General features: G+C 42.4%; 1 protein-coding gene across 3 annotated transcripts in view; it reads right to left on the minus strand.

Moving 5' to 3' along the window:
• The window catches only part of LOC134353877 (transportin-3-like), a 92,055-nt gene that overhangs the window by 45,848 nt on the left and 31,048 nt on the right, over positions 1 to 15,159 (minus strand). For all 3 annotated transcript variants that reach the window (XR_010019694.1, XR_010019695.1, XM_063062377.1), the window contains exons 9-15: positions 13,153 to 13,299; positions 12,041 to 12,148; positions 11,641 to 11,732; positions 9,908 to 10,047; positions 6,439 to 6,630; positions 4,867 to 4,958; positions 3,991 to 4,067 (exon numbers count right to left, since the gene is read on the minus strand). Coding sequence is in view for 1 of the 3 variants with exons in the window: in XM_063062377.1 (XP_062918447.1) it covers positions 3,991 to 4,067; positions 4,867 to 4,958; positions 6,439 to 6,630; positions 9,908 to 10,047; positions 11,641 to 11,732; positions 12,041 to 12,148; positions 13,153 to 13,299 (848 nt within the window). In the remaining 2 variants the exon portion in view is untranslated. The remainder of the gene's footprint in view (positions 1 to 3,990; positions 4,068 to 4,866; positions 4,959 to 6,438; positions 6,631 to 9,907; positions 10,048 to 11,640; positions 11,733 to 12,040; positions 12,149 to 13,152; positions 13,300 to 15,159) is intronic.

Raw genomic sequence — 15,159 nt, forward strand, 5'->3', positions numbered from 1 at the left:
TCTCAGTTTCTTGTGTAACTGTATGTTTACTTGCCATCTATATATGGCTTGTGTTGAGTATGACTGTTGATACTGTGTTTTACACTTTGGCCCCAGAGGAACATTGTTTTGTTTGGTTATATTGATGGTCATTCATGTATTGGTAAATGATGAATTTATTGTTAACTTTGCAGCAGCAGCACAATGCAATACACGATAACTATAGAATAACTGAATTACAGCAAGTATAAATATGCATATTAAATAATTAAGCTAAAAAAAGTAGTGCAAAAATAGAAATAAATTTTAAAACAATAGTGAGATAGTGTGCATGGGTTCCATGTCCATTTAGAAATCGGATGGCAGAGGGGAAAAAGCTGTTCCTGAATCGCTGAATGTGCCCCCTCAGGCTTCTGTACCTCCTTCCTGATGGTAACAGTGAGAAGAGACCATGTCCTGGGTGGTGGGATCCTTAATGCTGGACGCTGCCTTCCTGAGGCACCGCTTGTTGAAGATGTCTTGGATACTATGGAGGCTAGTACCCATGATGGAGCTGATGAACTTTACAATTTTCTTTGATCCTGTGCAGTAGACACGCCCCCACACCCCCACCCATACCAGACAGTGATGCAGCCAGTCAGAATTCTCTCCATGGTAGGTCTGTAGAGTTAGAGTGTTTAAGTGACAAACCAAATCTCCTCAAACTCCTAATGAATATAGCTGCTGTCTTAACTTCTTTATAGTGGCAACCAGATTAGGTCCTCAAAGATACTGACACCCAGGAACTTGAAATTGCTCTCTTTCTCCATTTCTGATCCCTCTTTGAGAATTGGTTTGTGTTCTTTTGTTCTACCCTTCCTGAAGTCCACAATCAATTCTTTGGTCTTACTAATGATGAGTGCAACTTTGTTGTTATGACACCATTCAACAGGCTGGTACATCTTGCTCCTGTACACCCTCTCATTACCATCTGAGATTCTGCCAACAGTGGTTCTACCAGCAGCAAATTTGTAAATGGCATTTGAGCGACACCTTAGCCATACAGTCATGGGTGTTAAGAGAGTCAAGCAGTGAGCCAAGCACACATCCCTGTGGAGTGCCAGTGTTGATCATCAGTGAGGTGGAGATGTTATTTCCAGTCTGCACAGATTGTGGTCTTCCGGTTAAGAAGCTGGGGATCCAATTGCAGAGGGAAGTGCAGCAGCTCAGATTCTGTAGCTTTTCAATCAGGACTGTAGGAACAATGGTGTTGAATGCTGAGCTATAGTCAATAAATGGCATCCTGACATATGAATTTGTATTGTCCAGGTGACCCAAGGCCGCGTGGAGAGCCGTTGAGATCATGTCTGCCGTAAACCTATTGTGATGATAGTAAAAACCTGGACCCACTGCAATTTGCCTGAGACAGGAGTTGATCACAGCCAAGACCAACTTCTCAAAGCATTTCATCACTGTAGACGCGAGTGCTGCTGGACGATAGTTGTGAAGGCAGCTTACACTACCCTTTTTGGGCACTGGTACTGTTTAGTTGTTGCCCTTTTGAAGGAGGTGGGAACTTCTAACCCTACCAATGAGAAATTGAAAAAGTCTTTGAATACCCCCACCAGTTGGTTGGCACAAGTTTTCAGAGCCTTACCAGGTACTCCACTGGGGCCTGCTGCCTTTCAAGGGTTCACCCTCCTGAAAGACAGTCGGATGTCAACCTCCGAGACAGAGATCACAGGGTCACTGGATGTTGCAGGGATCCTCATAGCTGTAGTTTTACTCTCCCTTTCAAAGCGAGCATAAAAGGTGTTGAGCTCATCTGGAAATGAGACATCACTGACATTTATGATGTTGGGTTTTGCTCTGGAGGAAAGTAATGACCTATAAACCCTGCAGAGTTGATGAGCATCCAACATTGCCTCTAACCTCTCTTGGAATTGCTTCTTGCCCTTGAAGTCCAAGTCATACCTGGTTTTCCTGTACAGACCTGGGTCGCCAGACTGAAATGCCACAGATCCAGCCCTCAGCAGATGACTAACCTCCTGGTTCATCCACAGCTTTTGATTTGGGAATGCACAGTATGTCATTGTAGGCACGCACACATCCCACAGGTTTTAATGAAGTCAGTAACAACTGTGGTATTCTCATCCAGACTCAAAGATGAATCCCCGAATACATTTAAGTCCACCGATTCAAAGCAGTCCTATAAGCACTCCTGTGCCTCCCTTGTCCATACCTTCTTGGTCCTCATCACTGGTGCTGCACTCCAAGTCTCTGCCTATACTCAGGGAGCAGAAGTACAGACAGGTGATCAGATTTTCCAAACTGTGGATGTGGAATAGCATGGTAGGTACTTTTGATCTTAGTGTTACAGTGTGCCTCCTCTCGTACTATGTTACTTGTTGAGGATAATTATTTAGTGACATTATCAAGTTGGCCTGGTTAAAATCCCCAAAATGATGGGGAAGGCTCAGGATGTGCTGTTTCACGCCTGTTGATCACATTGCTCAGTTAGTCTAGGGCCTGTCTGAAATTGGCCTGAGGTGGGTTGTACACTACTAGTAAAATAATCGCTGAAATCTCATGGCAGATAAATGGACGACACTTGATCATGAGGTATTTCAGATCTGGTGAACAGGATTAGGAAAGCAATGCTAGATTTGTACACCACGAGGTATTGGTCATGAAGCACACACCTCCACCTCTGCTTTTGAGAGACCTGACTGACCTATCTTGGTGGTGAATGGTGAACCAGTCTATTCAAATCACTGTCTGGCACAGAAAGGGTTAACAAGATTCTGTAAAATAAAGGACACAAGCGGTCCTAATGTCCCCTTGATACAGCACCCTGGCTCTGAGATAGTCAATTTTATTTTAATAATCCTCAATGATAAGGAAATTTGAACTGAAAATGTCATCATGATGTAGAGCTGCCTCAGGACTGACTGCCAGCATAATGATATGTTCCGGTATATTAAAGACTCCACCAGCATCTGTGACCACAATGAATGAGACTGGGAATTGTGCCAATTACTGCCAAACCCGAGGCAGTGGTAGATGAAGAGTTGACCCCAGAAAGGATTTGCATCCAGAAGATATTTCCTTCTTGTTGATCCATTTGTATGTCAAATCATAGGAGTGACAAAGTATATTAAAGCACACTTCCCTATTTTACACTGGACACAGGAATACAGTTGGAGATGAATTTGGAATGTTAGCGAGAAAACATCTTGGAGATGATAATCAGAGCTCCACATCTTAAGATAGTTGTGGAAAAAGATGATGATAGACCAGAAATTTAGGACCCGAGCTAGAGTTAAGCTGATTTCAATATTATAACAAAAAATAAACTGGAAGCTCATGTGACAGAAGGGTTAGAATGATCTTAGTGCTGTTTAAAGGGTTGACATAATATGGAGTGAAGGGCTTGTACCGTTCTATACTTTGCAAAAAAAAGTGGGAGCCATTCTGGTCCCAAGGATGAATATCAAGTTCAGAACCAGAGATGTCAAGGGATGGAGGGTTGAATAAAGAATAAAAATGAAGCATATGGCAGGTTTAGAGAACAAAGTAGGTATTGTCTACGATTGTGTCTTTGCTTTTGCACAGTTTTTTCCTCTTCATGTAATTTATATTCAGTGTTGTCTGTACCCAAGTGCCTGTGATGCTGCTGCAGCCAAGTTTTTCACTGCAAAATGTAGGGGATGGGGGCAGCGGAGGGGTTGTATGTAAAAGAAACATGGTGCAATCACACAGACAAGATTAAGGAGATTCCTAGAGCATTTCAGAGCTGAAGTAAGGGCAAGAGAATAACCAGGGAAAGAGCAAGGCCTCCTTCTTGGAGCATACAGATGTCCAGCGGCAGTGCACACTAGTACTGAGACAGAGTAACATGGAAAGTCTTAGGGCATCTCCTTTTCTGGTGGCCAGTACAACACTGTCACACAAGTTGATGGCAAAATATTGACTTAGTTACTCAGGTGCATCAGTTCGACAAGTTATGGATAGCACGTGAAGTGGTTCTACCTGAAAATAGCTGCTAGTCTATCCAACCACACGGCCGGGTCCGCTGAGATGCCATTGGTCATGTCAGACGCCAGGTGCTTGAAAGAGAAGTTCGGAGATTCAACACTTAATGCAGCAAAACAGCATTTGATACACCAGAAGTACAACAACGGAAATTGCAGGGGAGCAGAGGGCTGAAGGTTCAATAACAGGAATGCCCAAAGGCTACTCTGTTTGAGATATACACAACATTGCACTTAACCCTGACTGCTGATGTTACTCCAGGTAGCCTTGAAGAAGGGAAACATCAAAGGCAGAAACTCCTCATCAGTAACTGAACTTTTGATCTTGGCAATGCAGGCAATGAATTCTGCTTTTGAAATTCTCATCTAATGAAGCTTGTGGTACACAATTTCAAAAGGACATTGACATGCTTCTTTAAGTTTAGAGATACAGCATGGTTACAGGGCATTCTGGCCCAATGAGCCCGTGCCACTCAATTACAGCTGCGTGACCAATTAACTTACTGACCCATGCATCTTTGGAATATAGGAGGAAACCGGAGCACCCAGAGGAAACCCATGCCAGTCACGGAGAGAACGTATAAACTCCTCAGACAGCAGCAGAATCAAACCCAGGTCTCTGGCACTGTAATAGCATTAAACTAACAGCCATGTTGCTGTGCCCCACATACATATTTATCGATTAACATGTATTTAGTGGCAACAAAAGGACTAAGTTCTACAGCAAGTCTAGGACGATGTTCTCCACTGCACCACCCCTTAGTAAAGACAAGCTAGTCTTTCTCAATTTTCTGCGCTGCTTCTCCTTGGTTGGGCAGAAAATGCTATCTAAGAAACCATCAGTAGGAAAGCCAATGAATACCACATTTCTTACTTTCTTTAAAGCAGTAACCTGCATGGAGCAGAGGCGTTGGAAGGTTTCTTCGATCTTCTCTGAAGGCATCCGAGCCAACACCAAAGAAATGCCTGACAAGATGGAAACAGTTTGTCACTTCGTAATAGTTTAGCTGATACAACCTTCTCTAGTTTGGGCCCTCTCAAGATCCTGACATGTTCTAGGGTTTGACCACAGAAGCATCCTCAGATTCCTGGAACCCATTCAGTTAATATTTTCCACGTATGTGAAAATGATTTTGTTACTAGGCAGCACAAGCTCTCCAACATACTGAACAGCAGCTGGAACCCATCATGGATCCAGACAACCACAGGCAAAAAACAACCCCCTCCCCCTGCCCCCCCCCCGCAAACCATTGAGTACATCTACAAGGAGCACTGCCAAAGCAAAGCAGCATCCATCATCAAGGAACCCACCAATTAGGCCACGCTCTCTTCTCATTGCTGCCATTAGGAAGGAGGTAGAGATGCCTTGGCTTCTGAACCAGCATGGATAACTTCATTCACCTCAACCCATTCCACAACCCATGGACTTAATTTCAAGGACTCTACAACTCATATTCTCAGTAATATTTATTTATTACGTTTTTGCATAGTTTGTCTTCTTTTGTACATTGGTTGTTTGTCAGTTTTTGTTTCTGTGTACTTTATCATTGATTCTATTGTATTTCTTTTTCTACCATGAATGCCTGTAAGAAAATGAATCTCAGTGTAGTATATGGTGATATATACATACCTTCATAATAAATTTGCTTAGAATTTCCCTACTTCCTGGGGCCTAGAGATGCAAATACTATTTGTGGCAGTGCTGGAATGGCCAAAATTCAGTTAGCTCATTGCAAGGTTCAATACAGCAATCATCTAGCTCACTGATGCACTAATACCACGACAGTTAGTCAGACTACTTACACCTTCATTTTATCTATAACCAGGTTTATACAAAGATCATGATTTTTTTTTATATAGTCCACTTAATTAGTACAATTAAAATTAACATTTATGAATTTGGTCAATTTCTGGAGAAGGCATCTTGTCCTGGACTAATGCAGAATTGCTGGCCCAGTGAAGTCGTCCCAAAAGCAAAGCCCTGCATGTTTTACAAGTTTTATCCTCCAGAGGACAGCACCAGAACAAAATCTGACTTTGAATAAACAGCTCCAAGGAAATAGAAAGAGACAGAATTTAGTTTCTCAGTGGGATGAAAGAATCTAACATAGAAAGAGAAGTTACTCCGAATGCAGTCTCACAGCATCCATGGAAAGAAAAAGTTAACATTTCATATCGTGCCAATTTAAAGGAAATTACATATCCACACTGATAACTCACACCAAAACAAGTGACTTGGCTTAATGAGGATTCATGCCCTTTGCTGATTTTATTTCCAACAACAGCACTATATTATGCACTCTTGCAAATGATTCTAAATAGGCTACTGACACCAGCCCTGCCTATGTGCTCGCTAGTGTGCTACGCTGTGAACCAACCTTGGTGCGCACACTGCTGGCTGTTTCACGACATTCACTGCAGCAAGAGAACATCAACGATTCTGTACCTCGGAGAAGTCCGATGGATGAGTCGTGTGAAATGGGGAGTGCATCCAAGGATGAGGCCACCTGCAGCAGCCCCTCAAAGTGCCGTGTCATCGGGTCACTGCACATGGCGCAGATATTCTGGATCGAGTTGGCCGCAGCGTTCGCTAGCTCCCTCTGCTTCAAACGTTGTGTCAGGAAATTTAGCACTGGCTCTGAGGAAATGAACACTAACAGTCAGGGAAAATTTACTGCTGGCACGGATCAGCAACCAGAATCATAATTATTTAGGCTCAGGTGCGGCAGTATAGAAGAAGAACCAGATGATTGTGTGCCATCGTTACTCAAGTCCAGTCTGATGTTCTCCATTGCTGGCTATAGAGCTGGGGTTCTCAACCCGGGGTCCACAGATCCTTCAGTTAACAGCAGGGTTCCATGGCATTAAAAACCCTACTGTAGGGATTGCTCTCATGTAGCGCAGCTATGGTACACGATCCAGGATAGAGAATGATAAAGTTTTGTATGTTAGGGGATCAAGAGATGTGGGGTTACTGCGAGAAAGTGGCACTGAGATAAACTATTGAAGGGCTTGATCTTATTGAAGGATGAAGCTGTTGTGGGTACCAAATAGCCCACTCCTGCTTCAAACTCAAGAAGAGGCCCAATATTTCTCAGCTGCAGACAGTGGAAGACAGACTATTGCCATTAAAGTGCATGTGTAATTAATTGGTGGAAGTTATAACCAATTAATTTGGTTAATTTGCACAGTTTTAACAAAGAGGTAAATAAAAACACAGAGTGCTGGAAATATGCAGCAGGCTAAGTTGTACTGTTCTGAAAGTTCATCAATTTGAATTTTTCTCTCTCCGTATACCCTGACCTGCTGAGCACTTGCAACACTTTATAATTTATTTCACACCTCCCTACAGTTGCATTCCCTCCACCACTCCACTTTACAGAAATAAGATGACTGACTTTATTCCAAATGAGCTAAGGAAAGCTTACTGATGAGTGTTTTACAACTCTCCGTTTAAGCAGGGAAACCCACCACCCAAATATTTTAGAGTAAAATCATAGAACACTACAGCACAGAAACACGCCCTTCAACCCATCTAGTCCATGCTGAACTATTAATCTACCTAGTCCCATCGACCTGCACCTGGACCATAGCACTCCATATGCCTCCCATCCAATTTTCTCTTCAATGTTGAAATTGACCCGGCATTCACTACACGTACTGGCAGCTCATTTCACACACTCACCATCCTCATGTTCCCTTTAAATATCTCACCTTTCACCCTGTTTGCACTTACCCCATCTATACCCCTCACAATTTTATATGTTGTTGTTAAATGCCGCCAAGTCATCATCGACTCATGGAGCCACTATTGATAGCATAGCTGTCCATAGGGCTTTCGTAGCAAGCTACAGAAATAGATTGCCAGGCCTTTCTTTCAGTTACCACTGCTGCCCAGGTTGGGAACTGGCCGATTTGAACTCAGAACTATCTGCCTCCAAGTCTAGTGCTAATTTACTACACCACCAACCAGCCCATAGTTTTGTATACCTCTATCAAATCTCCCCTCAATCTTCTATATTGTAGGGAATAAATCCCTAACTTATTCAGCCTTTCGCTATAACTGAGGTCCTCAAGTTCCAGCAACAACCTTGTAAATTTTCTCTGCAATCTTCCAACCTTATTTACATCTTTCCTGTAGGTAGGTGACTAAATCTAGACAATATTCCAAATTAGGCTGCACCAATATCTTGTACAATTTCAACTTAACATTCCAACTCCTGTACTCAATTAAAGGTTCAAAGGTTCATTTATTATCGAAGTATACAAATCTGAAATTCTTCTCCAGGTAGCCATGAAACCAACAAAGGCAGCACAATCATCAACCCCAAATCCCACCGCCCCGCATAAAAAAAACAAATGAAAACGGAACAGGCACATCAACCCCTAAATCCCCCTTCCTGCACAAAAAAATGAGAAAGATCAGGCGAAAATCACAGAACATAAAAACTAAAACTGAAAAAAAGTCTATAGTCCAAAGTCCCTATCATTAACTCAAGCTGCACCACACTGAAGCATCTTAGCCATTTTTAGTGTTATTCGTTCACTCAGCAATGGGCCTTGAGATTAGCAGAGGGACCTCCACCAATTCTCACCTGGGAATGCACAAAAGCAATTCCCTTGATAACTCTGGGTCTGTAATCGCTGGAATTTAGAAGGATGAGAGGGATCTCAGTGAAACCTTTCGAATGTTGAAAGGCCTAAACAGTAGATGTGGAAAGGATGTTTCCCCGCTGGTGGGGGAGTTTAGGACAAGGGGGCACAGCCTCAGGATAGAGGGGCATCCATGTAAAATAGAGATGTGGAGAAATTTCTTTCACCAGGGGGTGGTGAATTTATGGAATTTGTTACCATAGGTAGCTATGGAGGCCAGGTCATTGGGTGTATTTAAGGCAGAAATCGATGGGTTCTTGATTGGACACACAATCAAAGGTTACGGGGAGAAGGCCAGAGAATGGAGTTGAGGAGGGGGGAGAACAGCACCAGTCATGATTGAATGGTGGAGTAGACTATCAGCCAAATGGCCTAATGCTGCTCCGATGTCTTACGGATAACAAACAGGAGAGGAGACTTGCTTAATTTTCTTTGAGCCTCGAGGCCAAGCCCCAATTAATCTGTAAATCAATTATTGAACCTTGTCTTCATGGCCTACTGTTTTAAATTGGATGGCAATGGTTTTGAGGGAATGCAAAACCATGGAGAAAAATGTGCAGAGAGGAAACCATGGGAACTTTCAGAGCTGCTTTATGGACTGAATCAAAAGGACAGACCCATTTATGTACCTGTTTGCAATAAATTAAAGGCTGATTTTGTAGAATCAGATTAACATAGGCTAGAGCCGAATAGCAGAATGCAAAAGGGGCACAGACGGGGCAAACACAAGCAGACTTTGAAGATTGAGGGGAGATTTGATAGGGGTATTCAAAATTATGAGGGGTATAGATAGGGTAAATGCAAAGGGACTTTTCCCCCCACTGAGCTTGGGTGAGCCCAGAATTAGAGGTCATGGGTTAAGGATGAAAGGTGAAATGTTTAAGGGGAACACGAGGGGGAACTTCATCATTCAGAGGGTTGTGAGAATGTGAAATGAGCCGCCAGTGTAAGCGATGAATGCATGTTTGATTGAAAAGTTAGAGAAGTTTGGGTAAGTACATTGATGGGAGGAGTAAGGAGAGCTATGGTCTAACTCTAAGTGCAGGTCAATGGGACTAGACAGATTAATAGTTCAGCATGGACTAGGTGGATCAGAAGGTCTGTCTTTGTGCTGTAATTCTCTATGACTCTATATGAGACCCACAATATGATGACTCCTCCGAATGACCGGTCAAGTCTGCTTGCAAGTCAGTGGCAATGCAACCAACACACAATGTCACTCATATGGAGAAAGGGAGCTGCCCAAACCCATCGGTACTAACCTAGGCACTGCACATTGCTGTTGATGTATTCTCCCAGCTCCCCCAGGAGCTGCACTCCAGAATGCTGCACCGCCAGGTGTGTATTATCAGGGAGGTTGATCACTGCCTGAACAACATCTCCCAGCCGCAACTCCTTTTCCCTAAATGTAAAGGAAAGTCAACATTTTACTTGTAACAAACAGTCTTCAGATATAAAGTGACTTTCCACAACTGTAAAGCTCACCAGCAGATCAGCAAATCTCAGAGACATTCATACAGAATCATTTTTCCCCTTTAAGATATGGTCAAGTTAGTGGATTAACATACAGATGTTTGGATAACTAGAGACAAGAGTTCAAATTCTACCTTTGCCACATCGGAAATTAAATAATAAATCTGGAATAGAAAATTGATAGCAGCAATGATGACCATAAAACTGCTATAAATTTCATGTAGCCTCATCTACTACAATCATGCTCTTCAGTACCCCAAAACTGGATTCCAGCACAACTTCATATTCATTGCGATAGATTTTGAACTGCTCTGAAAAGATTAGCTTTACTTGTCGCATATACAATGAATTGTGCTTTTGCATCAAATCAGCGAGGATGTGCTGAGCAAGTATCCCCTGCTTCCAGCGCCAACACAGCGTGTCTACAACTTACTAATCCTAAATGTACATCTTTGGAATGTGGGAGGAAACCCGAGTACCTGGAGGAAACCCACCCGATCACAAAGTGAACATACAAACAAACTCCTTACAGCAGCAGCGGGAATTGAACCCCAGTGAAAACTGGTGCTGCAAGGAAATGCGCTAACCGCTACACTGCTATACCGTGCCCCCTCTTGTCCTGAGAGTCACACAATTCAGGGAACAATTAGAAATGGCAAGATCCCATGAATGAATATTTAAAAAAACAAGCAACTAATGTCATAGCGTTTCTTTTAGGCTTAATTTACTTTCTTAAGTCTCAGAATATTTTCCCCTTTTAAATTTGCCTCTTCATTTAAACTTGCAGGATCTCTGATGTTTGCCGTCCCTGGTTGCTCTGCAATGCTTGAAGCTTTGCAGTACTTGATTTAAGGAGCTTCTATTCATATGCAAACCTGAGTGTGAACATTTAGCAGAGAATTTGATCATGGGACAGACCCATTGCCAAGACACATCTGCTTCTCCATACGCAACCACTTTTATGGAGTTATGTGGAATATAATCGGCTGCGAAGAACTGAAATGATTGTAGTGCAAACTCCAAATTAATAAGTGCTACATGCAGAAGGCAAAAACACCAACTGACTTGGATTGGGAGTACTAAATAAAGATATCAAAGGTCAGAATTCTGCTGATAATGAAGACATTTCTAAAAATCAAACAACTATTTCCCACGTCTATTTAAAAAAGACATTTTCTCCCCTGCCTGCTGTGTACCCTTGCACACTACAACCCCAATTCCTATCCAAATTGTGCATCATTGCTCCAAAATGGCTAAAAACTGGCCGGGCTGCCCTCCTTCAGTGTCAAATACAACTGGGAAAGGACATGGCCCAAATCATCACCTACTGATTACCCAAGGATATAGAAAGTGTCACCTGATGAGGGGGCAACAAGGTAATTGTGTACACAGTGAATTCCTAATCTTACAAGCATTCGAAATTAAATCTATGCTTCTATACAGTCTCAGCCAAAGACAGCTCTAGTCTTAAACAATAACATTATTCACAGAATGCCAAATAGCTCCACAGATTCACACTCACGGGTTTAAGTTTTTGACTAATGCAGTCATGATGAAGAGCACTGCTTCTGTCTCCTCCCAGGCCGGGCTGCCCTCCTTTAGTGTCGAATACAACTGGGAAAGAACATGGCCCAAGTCATCAAATGCATTCCCAAAGTTATGCCAAACTAAAATAACGACCAAAAGAGAATTTAAACTGATGTGAGGATGTTGCTCAAGCGAGGGGCAAGGACAAGGCAGAATATGGAATTAACTGTAGGTAGGCATGGATGGGCTGGGTTAGGTAGGTAGTGGAAAAAGTGAACTGACAGAACTTGTTGTATAGATAAACCCAGCTTCCCATCCCCCCTCCACAAACAAAAACTTCCTTTGATTTGTTCATTGTGCCCTCATGACCAATGGTTAAGAGGATTCTTACTCACCTGCAGGAAAAACTCTGAAGCACCAATAAGGACTACAACATCTTTCAACAAGTCGGAAACCCGTAGCCTGAACTCGAAAAACTCATCTGCCTCATCTAGAACTCCTTCCTGTTAGGGAAACATTGCAGTAGCAATACCGGTTTGTGTAAAGGTAAAGATACAGCTCATATTACAGGAGGGCTTAGAAATAAAATAAAAACCCCAATTCAACCCAAACCCAAGCTCAGCATTTATACCATTCCTCTCCCTATACCTGACATGGTGCATCTACTTGTATCATTTTAACCTCCTGGATTATAATTTTTTTTTTGGGGTTATTGGCTTGAATCAAAAGGATATTGGGGAGTTTTTTTTTCCCTAAAAAGATACATAGCTCACCCACTCAAAAAAGCGCTTACACAGGAGAGCATTTCCACTTTCACTAATCGGTATTAGGCACCTTCAGATACATGCCACAATGAAAGAGGGAGCTTCACAATCCACCTCAATTGAAGCAGCAGCATTTCCTTCACTGAACTGCTGAGGTATTTTTCCCAGTTTTCTTCCCAAGAAAAGTTCAGGGACAAATTAATGGCAGTTTGGTACAATAGGACTCTACCCTGACACCACCTCAATCGGAATCAAAAAAGGAACTACAATGTGGTCATTTGATACAAAAACTTAGTTAGCGAAAGCAGGAGACTTCAACTTAATCGGTCTTGGTGACATTGAATTCACATTAGTGAAGGAAAAGGTCAGTATTTCCTACACCACCAATGAGTACTGCCTATGTCTTATGCCTTTTTCTCCAAGCTCTCAGAAGCAATGGAAAACTGAAAGCATCACAGTGGTCCAAAAAAAAAGACGACACTATCATAAAAAAGTTAACAAGGATGCAACAAACAGTCTGAGGAACTCACTGGGTCGACAGCATCCGTAGGGAGGGAAGGAATTGTTAAAAGTTTCAGTTTGAAATTGCATTGGGTCAGATGCTGCTCGACCCACTGAGTTCCTCCAGTAGACTGCCTGCTGTAGACTCTTAAGGTTTGAGTCGACAAGGGTGGCTTATTTAAGAATCAGTGCCACTTCTTCAACTCCCAATGCATTACTGTGCACAAGTCCACGTGACCTACATGATCAGGGTCCATCTGAGAGTGGAAGGTAAGAGACTGAGTGAGTCTCTGGAAGTACGGTCTGAAAATCTGATTCACCGAGGGATCCTTCAACTTGTGGAGCGTTTCCGCCAGTCTGTACCAGAAATTGAACGTGATCTCCGCCACCTGCACAAACACATCAATATTATCAGGACAAAGCAGCAGCAAGACAATTTTTAAATGAAGCATCATTATACATAGGCATTGATGGGAGCAAGTCAATAAGCTGTTCAAGCCTACCGTAATAAAAAGTCACAGCTATTACTAACCTCAACTGTAAGTTCCTGTAAACTTTCACCCCCTATTTTAAGAATCTATTTTTATCTGAAAGATATCTAAAAACTGATTTCAATGACACTGAGGAAGAGATCTTAATATACTCAACTTCCCAAGCGCAAAAATTTTACCTCCTGTCTTAAACAGACAACTTTTTACTTTTACACTGATCCATAGTTCTAGATTCTGCCTTTTTAAGTAAATCTCAGTCATAGCTCTGCTAGTCTCACACTAAGCAGTCAGAGCTATGCCCCAGGCTTAAGTATTGCAATGACACTTGCCAAATGAAAACCGAAGAACTTGCACAATGAAAACTGAAGAACTTGCACACACCCAGGGCTCTGTTGTTTTTATACATTTAGAGACACTGCACAGGAACAGGCCCTCCCAGCCCAGCTAGAGTATGCTGCCCAATTACACCCATGTGATCAATTAACTTGCTAGCCAGGACAACCAGAGGAAACCCACAGTCACAGAGACAATATACAAACTCCTCAAAGAGGGAGGTGGAATTGAGTCTGGGTCACTCACATTGTAAATAGCATTACACTAACCAAACACAACTGTATAAGGTGTCACATTTCATAGAATTGTTTTGAGCTTTGGAGTGTAATTAGTGACAAGGCCAATAGTTAACTAATCATACCATCTGTTTGTGTAGTGTATTTGATATTATAAGAAGCATATTAGTTATCATGCACACGGGAAGCTCCAACAAGTAGCAAGGAGACATTGAACAGATAATCCTTTGTACTCAATGATATTGGCCACTGCACCCTTCACCTCAGTGTCATGGCCATCCAGACCGGCAGGTTTATTGTCTCCTCCTCACACAGTATTTTGATCCCATCATGGCTTTCTCAGTAGTACGTTCAGTGTGTCTGCCTGGATCTCATGACAGAAAGGCCCACTGCCCTTCAGCCTACATTGTTCATGCTGATCAAGATGTTCATGAGCTAGTCCCATTTGCCTATGTTAGCCCTATTCCGACATTTTCTATTCACATACCTGTCCAAATATCTAACCTCACCCACCTCTACAGCTTCCACTGGGAGCTTGCTCCAAATATTCACTGCACTCCAAGAGAAGTTGTCTCTCAGGTCCCTTTTAAATCTTTACCCTCTCACCTTAAATCCATGCCTTCAAGTTTTAGACTTCCCTATCTTGGGAAAAAGTGGATCAAAAGTTGTTGAAGACTATTGCTAAGGATGTAGTATTGGGGTACTTGGAGATACACGATAAAATAAGCTGTAAACAGCATGGTTTCCTCAAGGGAAATTTTTTGCCTGACAAACCTGTTGGAATTCTTTGAATAGAAAACAGCACAGACAAGGGAGAATCAGTTGATGTTGTGTATTTGGGATTTTCAGAAGGCCTTTGGCAAGGTGCCACACATAAAGCTACTTAACAAGCTGTGAGCCCATGGAAAGATTCAGGCAGGGATAAAACAGTGGTTGATTGGCAGGAGGCAAAGAGTGGGAATAAAGGGAATCTTTTCTGGTTGGCCACCAGTAACTAGTGGTGTTCCACAGGAGTCTTTGTTGAGACTGATTCTTTTCACATTATATGTCAAAGATTTGGATGATGGAATTGATGGCTTTGTTGCAAAGTCTGCAGACGTTACCTAAATAGGTGAAGGGGCAGGTAATTTTAGGAAATAGGGAGGCTACAGAAGGACTTAGACTAGGAGAATGGGCAAAGAAGTGGAAT

The sequence above is a fragment of the Mobula hypostoma genome, chromosome 11 (assembly GCF_963921235.1).
Source record: "Mobula hypostoma chromosome 11, sMobHyp1.1, whole genome shotgun sequence".
Classification (NCBI taxonomy): Eukaryota; Metazoa; Chordata; class Chondrichthyes; order Myliobatiformes; family Myliobatidae; genus Mobula; species Mobula hypostoma.